The sequence below is a fragment of the Miniopterus natalensis genome, chromosome 5 (assembly GCF_054644295.1).
Source record: "Miniopterus natalensis isolate mMinNat1 chromosome 5, mMinNat1.hap1, whole genome shotgun sequence".
In the NCBI taxonomy this organism is placed as follows: Eukaryota; Metazoa; Chordata; class Mammalia; order Chiroptera; family Miniopteridae; genus Miniopterus; species Miniopterus natalensis.
Genome location: NC_142085.1, coordinates 70,756,911 through 70,773,446, shown reverse-complemented (window position 1 = coordinate 70,773,446; position 16,536 = coordinate 70,756,911). Strand labels below are relative to the sequence as shown.

Sequence of the window (16,536 nt, the reverse complement as noted above, 5' to 3'; positions counted from 1 at the left end):
GATTTGAAAGGGATGAAAACCATGGATGATGATAGATTGATTATCCATTCATCAATTTATGTTTGAAGAGACTGTAAGTTTGTTGTCTTTAATTATAAAATGAGATAAATTCTTAATTGTACATAATGTAGTAGCTGGTTTATGCATCTGGAATGGAGTGCAGAGGTGCAAACGTACCTTATCTGTCCTATGTCTGAAATGACATCTAGAACATGAAGTCAATCTGCTTTGGTTGCCTCCTAGTGGAACATCTTGCTGCTGGAGTGACTGGCACACTGGGAGCTTTGGACTGAATAGTTTGAATCTTAAGTATGCTCTAGATATAAATCTAATATACCTCAAAGGCCTATATTTATTTTAGACCAAAGAGTATAAATACATTAATACTCTAAGACTCCATAAAGTAGGACCAAGTTCAACACTGACACAATCTTATTCTGTTGAAAATACTTTTTGATATCCCTTTAAATATTCATATAGGACCTACTATTTTTCCAGTGACTAAAAATGTTGGAATCTGGCTATAAATGTGAATGAATATGTGCCACTGGCATTGCCCTACATGAAGGTGACAACCAACACAAGTGAAACAATGTAAAGTCTTCTAGAATTCCCACCCTGTCATTGACAACAGATGCCCTTAGAGTGGCCCAATCAAGAAGGCCTCACACCTGAGTAGCTAGCTGAGATGGTGGCATCAGCACAAGGAGCACCCTGGCACAGTCACAAAGAGTCTAGAATCCTTGGAAATCACCTGGCCAAACTGTTTCAAATAATAGATTGGGAACTGAGGCTCAACAAAGTAAATTGGTTTGCTCAAGATCATTGTCAGAGGTAAGACTCAGGCCTAGAAGCCACAGTCTGCCTTCTGGGCCAAACCAATGCTCTTTCCCCAAACATGCATTATCCCTGTCACAAGACTAGGCTGCATAGCATGCAGTGCCAATTCAGGAAAACATATTCTATGTGACTCAATAAGCAATTATTCTATGACTCTGATTAATGGGGAAAGGTAATTTTGGTTATTTCAGATCCCAAACTTAGATTTTGGGAAGTTAATGTTTTCTTAGTGTGTTGTTGTTTTTAATGGAACCATGAACAAAATTTGTTTCATTGTGTATTTTCCATTGTCCATGTAAGGCTGCTTAAATTAAGATTTCATTGATAAGGATTAGAATCTTTAAAGCCTAAATTAGGTATCTGGGGGGTTTTTTGTGGGTGTTATTTTCCAGTTCTATCATATCAACTGACTGCTCTCAAATATGTTCATAGAACTTCAGGTTTACCGGGGAGCTGGCTTAGTCAAAAGAAAGTGACTTTCCCTTTGTTACACATCCTAAAGTTGTGGGATGTATTGTACCTGGTACAGAAAGGAAGTGCATTGTGGAAAGGTTGTGACTTTGAAGTAGAACAGATCCCAGTTTAAATTTAGACCTACCTTTATAAATAGCCATTTAGCTTTACAGCCATTTAACCATTTAGAGGCCCAATTTCTTAGTTTCCTATCTGTAAAGCAGTACAGTAACTTGTTAACATGGTCACTAAAAGGAAGGAATGTAGTAATATGCCTAACTCACCTGGCACACCTGGAAAAGTAACAGTAAGACATGTAACCCTGGATTGCAAAAAAACAAAACAAAAAATAACCCTTAGCCTTTCAAATTGCTTTGGGATAGCTCCTTGAGGATAAAGATATTTATAGATATATGCTGAGATGTGCTCTCTGTGAAATATTGTTAACTTAGATTATGGAACTCTGAGATGGAGTCCAGGGTTGAAGTTCAGGTCCAGTTCCCTCATAGCAGTGTGGCTTGGATAAGGTACTCAACCTCCCTGAGCCTGTTTCCTCACCTGAAAGACCAGCCAAGGCCCCAAATCTCTCTCCTTACAAACAGTAAAGCCCTATACCACTGAAGGGGTGTCATGGTAAGCGGCTCCCAGTCTCTGCATTGGGATGGACCTGCTCCTTTCATCTTTGCTAATATCACTTCAGTGACATGTTATTAGCAGTTTATCAGAAGCTATTTAGATTATCTTTGCACTTAACGTTGTATTGTTAATTCTCTGTGAGCTGACTGACTTGAAGTGACCGACAGTCTAAAGTGGACGGTGCTCGCTGAGCCTGAAGGCCAAGAACATGAAGCAGAGGCACACGGAGACTATCGGAGCTCCTGTTTGTGACTTCATGATACCGACACACACCCAACACCTTCTGAGAGCGAGAGAAAACAAGGAAAGGCAGCAAGGGAAAACAATACGTTTATTAGGAAGCATGAAAATGCAAAAACTCATTTATAATTTACCCAGTGAAAAAATAGCTAAAATCCAGGAGTCAACTGGATTTTATATTTGAAATGATTACATATTTGATCTCCAATAATTCCCCCCTCCGTCATGATCTCTTAGTAGCAGCAATTTTACAATGGCCATAGAAAAGCTGTTACCAATGATTATTATCATAAAAGGAAAATTTTTTCAAGAATTTTCTGTAAAAATAAACCAGTGCAAACAAATTCAGATTCTAAGGGATACAGTAAGACCTGGGCTTATCTTCAAAAAAGAAGTAAATAAAAATCCCAAACATATATTCATTAAGAAATGAAAAGGCAAACTACATTTTGATCATTGAAAAATAATACATATGGATATTATAACACATTCTTAACCAGTGATTATAATAATTACATTTATAAATGTTAATTCAAGTACTAGTGTCAATAAACATTCAAATTCCTATTAAAAGTAACACTGGATATAGTCACGTATGGACAATACTTTTGATTTACTACTACAACAAAAATCATGTCAACAGGAAGCAAGTGACCCTTAAAATACTGTATCTTTTTGTCTATAAATGAAGTTTCACATCTGCATATTTTATCTGTGAGGGCCTCAGGAACATTTTACAACAGCTAATTAAGAAGTCCTTTTTTTTTTTTTTTTTTTTTTTTTATAAAATAACTCTCAATATTATAGAAACAAACATTCCCAAACACAAGTTTAACTTTAAAAATAAAAATAAAAACAGGGCAGAATCAGTTTTCTTTGGCAAGAAGTTGTTAATTCCTTACCATATGTTGGTGTGTGCTATAGTGAAAACACTATCAGAACACTTCTTTGGTATTGACCAAAGAGCCATTTAATCAGCTGAAAAGGTTTCATGAACTATGGTACCATGATAGTAATGTAGAGCTATGTGAAAGTTGCACTGAAATCAACACCATTTTCTTGATTACTGTTGTTAATGGATCTTCCTTCAAAAAGCTCCCTTCTAATTTTGGCCTGAGTCTCAGGCTGGTATAAAAGTTCTTTTATCTCTTTCACTTTGGACTTCAGAACCATCCTTTCTTGCTGCAAAGCTTCATTAATTAAGTCTTGGATTCCAATAGGTCTCTTGCCTACAGAAAGAAAATTTATAATACATTTTACATACAAATGCAAATGAAAAACATTAAATATGGCACACTGACTTATCAAAAGAGGGCTAAAAAGAATCCTTTAAAATGTTGCCCACATTTTATAGAAAAGGTTGCATTTTGCCAAAAAATATATTATTTACCTGAAACAAATGTAGTGTAAATAAAGATCACTGCATAGCAACAGCATATGTAGGACAAACATAAAACATTATGGACTAACTATATGGGTAATTTCAACAGTGATTATTTTAAACTTAGCACTCGTTAGCTGTGTGTGTGTTTTGGCCTCAGATAAAGTAGTCAAATGCCCTGCTAAGCAATATAAATGGCAGTATTCCAATTATGGTAAGGCCCCTTCCACGGCCTTTGAGTCCATGAGGCATAACCCAAAGTCCCCTCTCCCTTGGCCATGGCTGAGGGCAAGTGAAACTTGGGCCATTCTTCTTTCATAAATTAATGTCCTCTGCGAGTCCCAGCTTTCGGTTTTTCTTCTGTTGTGTTTCAGAAATGCACACACACTGATCATGAAAGTATTAGGCAACCTCCACAGACTGGACAAGAGACACTTAAACAGCACATTGCAAATCAGTCCATTGACTCAGCAGAGGGAAGCAGGGATGCTTCTCACAGAGCAACGGGGCCTGCCTGCATTGGGTCTCATTTCCTGTTGTCATTGTCAGTGCCATTCCTATCAGCCTCTTCAGTTTTCACAGAGCTCCCATCCCCTGGCTTGTTTTTGTTCTGTGTTTCTTCCAGATACTGCTGGACAGCCTTGAGCACTGCGTTCTCCACCAGCCTCTTACTGAGCTTTACCAGTTCAGCATCATCAGGCTCACTTCCATTCTTATCACCTACATTCCACAATAGAGAAGAGAGATCACTGAGATCACATTGCCATAGAAACTCAGCATGCAGGGGCCAGCTAGTTCAGTTAGTTAAAAAGAGCAAGTGTCCTTCAATCTGCTAAACTAAATCTATATATCCAAGAATATTGGCTTGGCTTTTCATTTGGTGTTTGCAGAAGCAGAAGATTGCCTTCAGGTTGAAAAGTAGTTCATAAGCCCCAATCTAAATATTACTCTACTATAATGCTAGAATTTTCCCATTTTTGCATGGAATTTTTGTTTTTCTCTTATCCAAGGCCAGTTCATGTGCTCACCTGGAGCCTCAGATATGAATTCATCAACTAGATCTGTGTCTGCTACCAAATGCCAGGCAATCAAGATTTGCCTATCGACTAACTACTTAAGAGCACTAATTTTAAAATGTTTGTCCTATAGGTTGGTTGTTAATAAACTCTTAGCACTCCCATGAAGACAAAGGCAGTTACTACTGCTAGAAGCTGGTATAAAATAAGCTTGTAAAAATAATATTCTTTTTAATTTCAGTGCTATCACTGGAATTTAAAAACTGGAAAACTCTTCAAGGAAGAATTAGGCTTATGACAGTAAACTACAAGATGTTAATATTTTACGGCCATTTTGCTTTGCTGCTAGTGGTGATCGAGGTTTAATTATTCTTTCATTTTATTGTAAAAGGGCTGGTTCTCATCTATTCTCATGCTACATATTTCCCAGTCTCTGCCTGTCTCTCTTAACTGGGAAAAGCACAAAGGAGTTCAATCACTCATGTCCATTCAGTCCCTCATCTCCTTCCAATGAGCTGTGAACTCAGGAAGGTAGATGATTGGAAGCAAAGATATTTGAGCACATAAATATATTAAGCGAATACTAACAGATCTCAAGGGAGTATAGAAAGCAATACAATAATAGTAGGGGACTTTAATACTCCACTTTCAACAACGGATAGATCAACCAAACAGAAAACCAATAAGGAAACATTGGACTTGAACTATACTTTAGACCAAATGGACCTAGCACACATACACAGAACATTCCATCCAATGGCACCAGAATACACATTCTTTTCAAGTGCATATGGAATATTCTCCAGGAAAGATCATATGTTAGGTCACAAAACAAGTCTCAGCAAATTTAAAATATTGAAATCCATCCCAAGTATCTATTCTGACCACAATGGTATGAAACTAGACATCACTAAGATGAAAACTGGAAAATTAACAAACATGTAAAAATTAAACAACACACTCCGAAACAACTAATGAGTCAAAAATGAAATCAAAAGGGAAATCAAAAATATCTTGAAACAAACAAAAATGGAAACACAACATACTAAAACTTATGGAATACAGCAAAAGCAGTGCTAAAAGGGTAGTTAAAGCAATAAATACCTACATTAAGAAAAAAGAGGAATACAGTCAATAATATTATAATAACTTTGCATTACAGATAGTTACTAGACTTACTGTGATGATCACATCATAAGGTATATAAATGTCAAATCACTATGTTGTACAAATGAAACTAATATAATATTATATATTAACTATACTTGAATAAAAAAAAAAATTAAAGAAAAAGATCTCAAGTTAACAACCTAACTTTATATCTCAATGAACCAGAAAAACAAGAGCCAAGCCCAAAGTTAGCAGAAGGAAAAAGGTAACAAAGAGAGCAAAGATCAGAGCAGAAACAAATGAAACAGAGAGAAAAGAGACAAACCTTTAGCTAGACTTACCAAGAAAAAAAGAGCAAAGACTAAAATAATAAAATTATAAATGAAAGAGGAGACATTACAACTGATATCATGGAAATACAAAGGATCATAAGAGACTACTATGAGCAATTATATGCCAATAAATTAGACAACCTAGAAGAAATGGATAAATTCCTAGAACATACAACCTTCTAAATCTGAATCATGAAGAAATAAAAAATCTGAACAGACCAATAACAAGTAAGATTGAATCAGTAATCAAAAACCTTCCAACAAAGAAAAGCCAAGGACAAGGTGGCTTCATAGGTGAATTTTACCAAACATCTAAAGAATTCTTTTCAAACTCTGCCAAATTCTTTTCAAACTCTGCCAAAAAAATGAAAAGAAGAGAACACTCCCAAATTCATTTTATGAAGTCAACATTATCTTGATACCAAAGCCAGATAGAGATACTACAAGAAAGCTCCAGACCAATGCCCTCCTGAATTTAGATGTAAAAATTTTCAACAAAATATTAGCAAAACAAATTCAACAGCACATTAAAGGGGTCATACACCAAGATCAGATCAAAACTATCCCTGGTATGTGAGGATGGTTTACATGTACAGATCAATCAATGTGATACACCACATGAACTCTAGTAAGATAACAGGATTATATTTGAGTCTAATCCTACTCAGTCTCCAAAATGCTTCTCCAGTCAAATAATCAGTGCTTCTGTGATTTCTCTTGGTCCACAATGTGGCGTCCCTGTTACTTCAAACATTAAAAAATTGAAAATACAAAAATCTTCCCACAAAAAGTTAATATTCCCTCCGACTTTCCTATTTCAGTTTATGCTTTTACTTATAATCCAAGTCAACCAAGCTCAAAACAAGACTGTAACCATCTTTGACACCTTCCTTTCCCTCATCAACCCACTTAATCATCAAGTCTTATCTGTGTGCCCTTCATAATTTCTCCTTTCTTCAATGCATCTGGTATAACCCCTAAAAATAAATAGTTCTAAAACATCCCTTTTAAGTCTTCATTGTCTCCACAGGAAAATTTAAACTTGTCTTCCAAGGCTTTCCAAAATTTACCTCTGGTTATCACCCACCACTGCCACACTTCCACTGTCAGCTTCCAACATCTCCTCAGGAGCCTCCACACCATTCCTTATTTCAAGATGGCCCTCCCTCTCTCTCACCAATTAAAATCCCACCTAGCCCAGGAAACTTTCCCTGACTAACCAGCTAAAAGTGATGAGCTTCCCCTTGATTCCAATAGTCTGACTGCATGTATAGTACATGCTCATTTGGTCATTCACTCAGGTATGCACTGAGGACCTACTATCTAGGTGGTTATTCTAGCCTATAGGGATACTGCAGAGGGAGAAAAAAAAGCCCCACTAGTTTTCCTTTCTTAATTTCTTTACAAATTATAAGCATTATTTATTAATGCATTTATTCAACAACTACTAATTCAGTATCTGCTCTTACAAAGACACATATCCAAGGCTTCTCAATTATCTCCCACTCTGCTACTGCATGGCAGTTTACTGAACACAGTAAGGGCTCAACAAATATTAGTCAAGTGAATTGTTGATTAAAGTCACTTTTTTTTAAAATATATCTTTATTGATTTCAGAGAGAGGAAAGGAGAGAGAGAAAGAAACATCAATGATGAGAGAGTCATTGATCGACCGCCTCCTGCATGCCCCCTACTGGGGATTGAGCCTGCAACCTGGGCATGTGCCCTGATGGGATTGGAACCGTGATCCCCTGGATCACAGGTCAGTGTTCAACTGCTGAGCCACATTGGCTGGGCAAGGACAACATTTTTTAAATGTCCTTATCTTCCTATAAGGATAGCACACCATGGCCAGAAATTTAGATTTAATATTAAATCAAGAGCAAAGGATTCTAGAATAATACAAATATCCATGTGAAAAATCTCCATCTACTTTGCCTAATAAATCCAGTCAGTATGCCAAAATATCCAGCCTGTGGGATAAAAATTAACCATCTACGGTAACAAACTAATTAACTAATCAACAAAATAATAAAGAAATTTATATATGAATCTTCCAGATTTGTACTAATTTCTCACCTCGCCTTATGATTTCCACAAAACGTCCTCAGATTATCAATGCTAGAGAGCCTAGGGAAGAGCCTATGAGAAGGCTCACCACAGAGCCCTGCAAGAAGATAGCAGTTCAAGAAATGTGCGTCTTCATTCCAGTGTGTTCCCACTTTTAGCAAACTTAATTCAATTTAATTAAAAGGAGGCATCTTAAACACCTTGCTGACCGGTCACGAGATAACTTGTGTCTGCACTTACATTTATTTAAGTAATTTTAAACACCTTGCTGACCAAAGTAGCTAGTCGCTTGGGCCAGTCCTGGCTCGAAATAACTGGCCAGTAAGGTGTTTAAGTTAAAGTTGTACTGTTTTTTTCTCCTGCTCACTATTTGAATAATGGTATCTGTCTCCCACAGTGACCTCTAAGATAAATGACTACATTCATTTTTCCTGAAGTCTAGTTAACAAGGGGAGTTCAATATGCCATTGCAAGGTACACAAACTACCTTTTAATATTCCAACAAAAGTACACATGAAAATATTCCCAAGGTATGCAGCAAACTCTTGATAAAAAACATTCTTTTGGGGGGCATGGGACCAGGAGGCCATCTTGCAACTCAGAGTACTCTTCCTTGGAGGGAAGTCGAACTCGATTACTAGGACATTTCAGATGCTAGAGCGAAAGAATTATCTCCATGTATTTACTTAGCCTGTTGGGATTGGGCTTCTCATAACTTGCAACCCAGAGAGTCATGGGTAAGTGACAGGGTGATGACCCTCAACCTTTGACCTGCAGGCCCACATAGGCCCTTGTCTATAAGGTAAGTAAATGTACACCTGGGGGTGCCAGGTGGAGTCATTGGCTCCATTCCCTGGAATCTCAGCTTCCCCCAGCAACACTCCTCAAGGCAAGGCAAAAAAACACACACACACAAAAAGCATGATAGCTATACCAACATTAAAAAAGAACAAAGCTGGAAGACTGGCACAAGCTGAATTCAAGATTAATTATAATGCTATTGCAATTAAGACAGTGTGATACTGGCCAAAGAATAGGAAAATAGAAGGCCCAAAAATAGGCCTACACAAATATAGTCAACCTATATTTGGAAAAGAAGTAAAATCAATTCAATGGAGTAAAGACAGTCTCTTCAACAAATGGTGTTGGAACAAATGGACATCCTCATGCAAAAAAAATACAATGTCTTTCGTCCTAGGATATTTAAAATATTTGTGATGCTCTTGATTACACTGTAGTCATGCTAATATTTTAGTGTCTCTCACTAAGCTTTATGACTGGTTATTTGCATTGAACCTAAAAGGAAGCAAAATCACTGGTTAGTGGCATAGCTGATGTTTTCCTAAAAAATATAGCAATGTTCTGAAACCCAAGCTTACATTTTAAAATATTCACTGTCAGTGGGCACTACTTGGCCAACAGCATGGATGGACTTAGAGGGTATTATGCTAACTGAAAGGAACCAATCTGAAAAGCCTACATACTGTATGATTCCCACTTTATGGAATTCTAGAAAAAGCAAAATTATGGAGACAATAAAAAGATCAGTGGTTGCCAGGGGTTGAAGGGAGGACACATATGAACTTGAAATCCAATTCTATTTTCTATCTGCACAACCTTGTTCACAGTCTCTCCAAACCTAAATATCCCTTCAATGGGCCACTAATGAGAATAATATATCCTGCATTGCTATTGTACGCATTAGAGATGTTATAAAAAGTGTCTAAAAAGTGTCTAACATTGTGCTTGGAACACGGTAGGCTTTCAAAATATGGTAGTTATCTTATTAGTAGATTTTATACATGTGTTATGATTAAGAAGTATGTGCTCAATACCTACTAAATGCCAATCATTAATTTACTCACTTTATTAGGTGTCACTCTGTTGTTGAAATCTATTTCCAAGGGAAACTGTACTCACTGTGGTTGCTTTGTTCACTTGTTTTGCCTTGTGTTGTTTATAGATTCTTATCTGCTATTCCACACCGAAAACTATCTATATAAACAATGATTGTTTCCTCCATGAATTTTGATTCCTATATTTGTTCAGGTTGGAATGTAAGGAGTTCTCAATATCCCTGACTATTTGCTCAGGACCACTAGTGTCATTTTGTGCAAAACTGATTGAGAGGTGCAATTTGAACAGTGATAAAAGAAGCAGACATTCCAAATGCAAGTCCTGGTACAAAAGAGTAGCAAAAGAAGTACAGCTATCATTGGAAAAGTATTCTTATGACAAAGAAGAAATATAGTTTCAAACATGTGGAAAGTATAAATTTTCAAACAATCAGGCTGGAAAAGGAGCATTGCTTTGAATCTTAAAATTATTTGTTCATGTAATTTATTATCATCTATTAAGAGAATGTTACATAAAACTTAAAAGCGTTACTAGCTGGAATTAGTTTTCACTTGTTTGGCCAACACTCCACTTCATGATAATATATACTTTTCTTTCTAGGCTGATATTCCAGGGTAGGAGCTGATTCAAGCAGAAATAAAGGTCACTTTTCTGTTCTGAAGGCAATGTTTACCAAGACAGAATAGCAGCATAAAGGTTGCCAGCAATCTAATCTGGTTAAATAAATCATAACTGTAGATATCACTCTACCTCTTTCATAAGCATAAGGACACATCACCCAGATCAGAAGGTTCCGTGGGCTCAGAAAATCCCCATGGTTCTAGGTCACTAATAGCAGTAGAAATACTTCCTTCCACTCACATAACACTTCACACTTTTCAAAGGGCTTTCAGAAACATTATCTCATTTGATCCTCAAAGAAACTTTATGAGGTAAAATGTTATTCTTCCCATACTACAAGTGAAAATACTGAAACACAAGAGGTTACATAAATTGTCTAAGATCCTACAGTAAAGTGATGGGAATTGGTAGCTCTCACTCAAAATCAGGAAAATTAGTTCATCCAGGACACCCATCCCCAAGCAGATACTCCACAGCTCTCTGGTGCACTCCCATCCTAAGGAAATGAGGTATACACGTGAGAAATACCACACATTTTAATGCTTCATTAATCAGAAAGCAGAAAAATTTGGGTTTCATTCTCAGATAGAAATTTTTATATTAGAAGGATATTGATTAATGCAGTACAGTCCTTTTCTTCCATCTTCCTTCCTTCTGTCCATCTCTCCTCCCATGCGCATTCACCGAGTACCCTCCACTTGTGATAAGCATTGTGCAATAAATACAGAAATGAACCCCACATGGGCCCAGCCTTCAGGACACCTGCAATTTAGTAGTGGCTTATTTGGGTAACTGCAGAATTCAGTCTAGTATAAAGTGACTGATGAGGTGAGAGGGAAGGAAAGTGATGAGGTTGGAAATGTACACAGGGAGGAGACTGTAACGGTTCCTGTGGGCCGGACACACTGAGGAGTCTGCACATCATTTATGTATCTAGAGCACCTATTATGATCAAAGCACATGTCTAGATTCTGAGGGATACACAAATTATTAAGGCTTGTCTTCAAGGAACTACTTATTTGAACCCATTACGTATAATGTTAAAGAAAATTAGATTTTCAGAACAGAGCGACTATTTCAAAATGTAAGCTTGAGTCTCAGAACATTTCTATTATTTTTTAGGAAAACATCAGATATGCCACTAACCAGTGATTTTGCTTCATTTTATGTTTGATGCAAATAACCAGTCATTAAGCTTGGTGAGAGACACTAAAATACAAGCATAATTACAGTGTAATCAAGAGGATCATAAATACTTTAAATACCATAGGATGGAAGAAATAGTATTTTCAAAAATTATTCAAAACGTAGTTCTCTTTAACTCAACTGCCTAATCCTAAATGAAACCCTTTTTGGATAAGCATGTAGAATGTACTTTATACCACATAAATTTCAGTCTATTTATTCAACTAGCTAACATATAAAATGTGTTAAACTGCCACTGTTCGTTTTCTCTGATGGCTTCCAAAACCTAGTTTTTAAAGTCTGACCATGAAAATCCAGGGGCACGGAACTATTCGGTCAGTGTATTTTCCTCGTGAATACTAAGCAAGCTGTGGGCCAATCTATTGGCTTTTATAAAGAGCCATAATAAAGGGTCAATCAAATAAAGAATGTGGAATGCTAAACAAAACTTGAAGATAATTATTAAAATGAAATAAAGAGAAAACTGAAAACTTAAGGTCATCCATAGCCATGAATGTAAACTGTGACTGAAAAATAAAATGTAAAAAAATAGTAGCCCAGATGGTGCGGCTCAGCAGTTGAGCACTGACCCAGGCTCCAGGAGATCGCGTTCGATCCCCGGTCGGGCACGTGCGGGGCTTCGCCTGGATCCCCAGCAGGGGGCGCGCAGGAGGCGGCCCCGCAGTGGCTCATGGCTGTTTCTCTCCCTCTCCCTTCCTCTCTCTGAAATCAATAATAACAATAATAATAATAATAAAGTAATCCACGCCCATTCTTCCACACACCTAATAAAAATGAATAAAGAAACTCAGCACACTTTTAAAAAACTGAAGCATGGTGAATTCCTAAGTGCGTTGCTTTAACTTCGGGGGGATGACTGAAGAACATAATTCGGTCAATACTTCTCTTTCTTAATGACCTGTTACTGGCGGGGGAAAAGGTTCTTTTGCATTGCCGAGGGAAAAGAATTTCTAACAGGACACTCGTGGAGAAGTTTAAACATGATGACGAGATTTCATCTGGGGCGAAGGGCACGCACACGCCCTCGGGGAGGCGGCGGGCGGGCGGGCGGACTCCAGAAGCGCCGCCCCTGCTGACAGCCCAGCTATGGAGGCTCCCGTCACTGCGCCCTGCAGTTTCTGGGTCCCCGCCGCCCAACCCCGCTCTCCGAACGCCGGGGCCTAGCGAGGCCCGCCCCCAGCCAGGCCTCTCGGGACCTACCCGCGGCCCCGCGCCCCGTCCAATCCGGGCCCTCCAGCTTCTCCCGGCTGGGCTCCGCCCTCCGCGCCGGCCCGACTCACTGCGCATGTGCACAGCGCTGTTACGTCATCGGTTCCCACTGCGCACGTGCCGGCGCAGGCCTTTCCCTCCCTCCGCCCGCGGGGGTCCGCGCTGGGCGCAGCCCCAGGGAGGCTTTCCCGGGCACGCGGGGACCAGGCGTCGTCGCTCCGTCTCCGAGCGCGTGTGAACGCGTCGGGGAGGCTGGGGGGTCCCAGCAAACTCAGGGGAACGCCATCCTGATACCGCTTCAGCCGCCCGGTGTTTTAAGCTTAGTAGTAACTTTGGCTCCCTTCCTTATATTAATAACTAGCTCCCTGTGCTAACGTCTCCCCCTTAGCGCGCATGAGCCCTGTAATCTTACGAGAGTAAAGGGGGCAGAGCGCGGCGTCTGTAACTGCCCTCGGAGCCGTGACTTGGGACTTGCCCCTGTTCCCGCCGCTGGCACGTGCCCCAGCCCCGGGGCTCAGGGGGCGGCTCGGACCTCCCGGGACTTGGGCGCCGTTTGTGCCCTTCACCGAGCACCCTTCGCCCCAAAGCCCGCCTCCCTGCAGACCAGCCTGGGGCTGCGCGCTGCAGAGGGAGGGTGCTGGCTGGGTGCGTCGGGCCGCGCTGCGGGGACCCCTGGCACACTCCTGGGAACCGCGTTGCTGCGGGGCAGGGCCTGCCGCCTCGGACCACAGTCCCAGCTCCGGCCCCCCGCGGGTTTCCCTGGCGACTGGGCGCCTTCTAAGCAGGTGGGAGCCCCGCCCCTGACCAAGATGCCCACGTGGTGCTGGCAGCGGCCGCTGTAATTTCGGCTCATGCAGACGCTGCTGCGCGCTGCTAACTTCCACAGGCACACCAACGAAGTATAAAAAGCCTCAGATGTGCGAAGACTCCCGGAAATGGAAAGTTTGTATTAACTGGCCTATAGACTGACTAAATATTTGTTAATCCTAGAAAAGCCTGTTAACTCTGTCCAGTCAAGTTAACAGGAAATATTCTCTCACCTCCTAGGGGAGCTGACTGACTTTGCCAAGCCTCTTAAAGGATCAAAACTGCTTATTATATACGAAGCAAAGCAACAAATTACTAGCCCAGCTATTAGAGGCCATCAGGATCACTTGCCTGGGGAGGGTAAAATCACTAGCAGGGCTGGTAAAAACTCCACACCTGAAAAAAATTATATCACCACTACTTCAGGAAGAGTCTCTGTCCGCAGTGTGAGAAGGGACTTCAGGCTGGGTGAACCCCGGAGAGGCACAGACAGGACGGGCTATGGGGTGAACCCCCAGCCAGCCATGTCCTTCACCGAAAGAGAATGTGTTAAAACGAACACCCACTATCCTAATTCTGCCCTTTCTGGCCACACAAAATACCTCTTCTTTCCCTTCCACGTTAAAGAACCCTCCAAATATTCTAAGACAACTAATCCACCTGTCTTCTCCTCTCCTAGCCTAGCAGCCAGAGTCCTTCAGCCTTCCTCTTTTACTGTGGTTTCCAAGCTCCTCACCATCCTGCCCTCCCTCTGCAGGCCACACTCACTCTTGTCAGAACTTTAAATAGGACTGACTGCTATAGATCTAGACAGAAAGTCTTAGATTAACAGATCATCTGCTTGCCAGTTTATTAGCTATCGTTACATCAATCAAAACTCTGAAAAAGCTGAGCTTCACAGCTAACTTTAGCCGAATATACATGCTTAGAAAGTGTGAATTTTATTTTTGCTCTAACAGTCAGATGTAAGACATCAAATTGAAATTTGATATAATTTACAGGGCAAATACCAACACCAACCATCTAACCACAAAGTCAGAAGACAGGTGGGGGGAGGGGCTGCTGAGACATGCAGGGAAAAAATGAACCACCCTTTTCTATCAGATTCCTTCTTCTTTCTCCCTTCAGCATTAAACTGGTGGGCTCTTCTCTCTTGGGAACATGAAATTCCCTCTCCATCTATTCTAAGCATCCAGTTTTTATATCACTTTTCCCCTGGCACTATAATTCTTCAGTGTAAATATCTGAGGCTTACAAATGGCCTTGACTATATAAGTTTTGGGGGCAGTTTGTAGAAACAGAAAATTGTATTTTCTCAAATATCTTTGGCTCAGCCTTTAGCAAAATTAACATCATTTATATCCTAGTTAGGGTAGACTTTAAGTTACAGCTATACTTATTCTTGCCCTGGCTGGTGTGGCTCAGTTGATTAGAGCGCCATCCTGTGCACTGAAGGGTCATGGGTTCAATTCCTGGTCAAGGCACATACCAAACAGGTTGCAGGTTTGATGCCCAGTCGGGGCACGTATGGGAGACAACAGATCGATGTTTCTCTCTTCCTCCTTTCCTCTCTCTCTAAAAATCAATGGAAACATATCCTTAGGCGAGGATTTTAAAAAACACACACCTATACTTATTCTTTATATTTTCATCCCATATTTCCATTCCTGCCTATAACTATTCGCTAAGGGCAAAGAACCAAAGAACATTACTATACAACGGAAAGGTGGATTTTAATAGTTCCAAAGTCTGTTAACTTGTACTTTGGCATTATAAATGTTTGTTATAGGAAACTTTATTTGCTACAACGTTTGTTGTAGAAACTGTATTTGCCCACATCAAGCCGTAACTGCTGCCTGTGATAGGAGCTTGAGGTAAGTGGCAATTAACTCCCTTGCACTGGACTTGGCTGGCTCAGCTAAGTCACTTGCCTCATATGGAAGAGGTGTGGCTTTGCTGATTAGATTGAGAGTATCCAGATCTTTTATCTTGGATTTTCCCATTTGGGGCAGAATAAACACTGGGGCGCAATACATCTCTTTTTTAAAAGTCATGTAAACTGAAAAGGATTCTTGCTGACCATGTATCATCGTTGTAGCTTCCATAGCACCTGGCTCAGAATTTTCAACAATATACAGCTCTCACTTAGGGCTAAATTTCATTGCCACTAAAATGGCACATGAAGGTTCAGGAGAAATCAGAGTTTTCACTTCTTCCCTAGGTTTGGAACTATTTGCTCCAGAGTGGATCTACTCTTACATACACTGAATGTCCTCTGAAAGAGTATCTGAGGTCTTTTGGTTGCGGTGACCAAAAAAAAAAAAAAAAAGTATCTCAACCAAGTTTAAGCACAAAAAAATGCTTCATGTAATGGAGAAGGTCTTAGTCGTATCTGAAATCAGAGGCTCAAAAATATCATAAGGACTGTCTTCTCCCCCCCCCCCCCCCCCCCAGCCTCTTCTGTGCTGGCTTCACTCGCTGCCTACAAGCTAGCAATCGTAGGCTGCATCCTTTCCATGCACAACCCAAAAGGAAGACAGACCCTCTATCAAAGCTTAGGGAAGACTCCAGCTGACTCTGCCTGGACCACGTGTCTCTCCTAGGCCAGGGCAGCAAGGCGTCATGATGGACAGAACCCCAAGGAGAAGGGGAAGATGTTGTACAAATAAATGTTGGAAGTCTACTCACCAGCTCAAGGTCTGAAATTCTCAGGCCCCCTTTCCCTTCCTGGGCATGCTAGAAATCAAACTATGGTTTA

At 40.2% G+C, this 16,536-nt stretch overlaps 1 protein-coding gene across 4 annotated transcripts in view; it reads right to left on the bottom strand.

The window, feature by feature from the left end:
• Window positions 1-2,243: 2,243 nt before the first annotated feature.
• Window positions 2,244-16,536, bottom strand: part of AKAP7 (A-kinase anchoring protein 7) — a 97,040-nt gene continuing 82,747 nt past the window's right edge. For 2 of the 4 annotated variants that reach the window (XM_087817623.1, XM_087817621.1), the window contains one exon: window positions 2,244-3,398. In XM_087817623.1, the coding sequence (XP_087673749.1) occupies window positions 3,193-3,398 (206 nt within the window). In that variant the 3' untranslated portion in view covers window positions 2,244-3,192. Of the gene's footprint in view, window positions 4,271-16,536 lie in introns of all 4 variants that reach the window. The other 2 variants (XM_087817624.1, XM_087817622.1) reach the window with 1 other exon arrangement.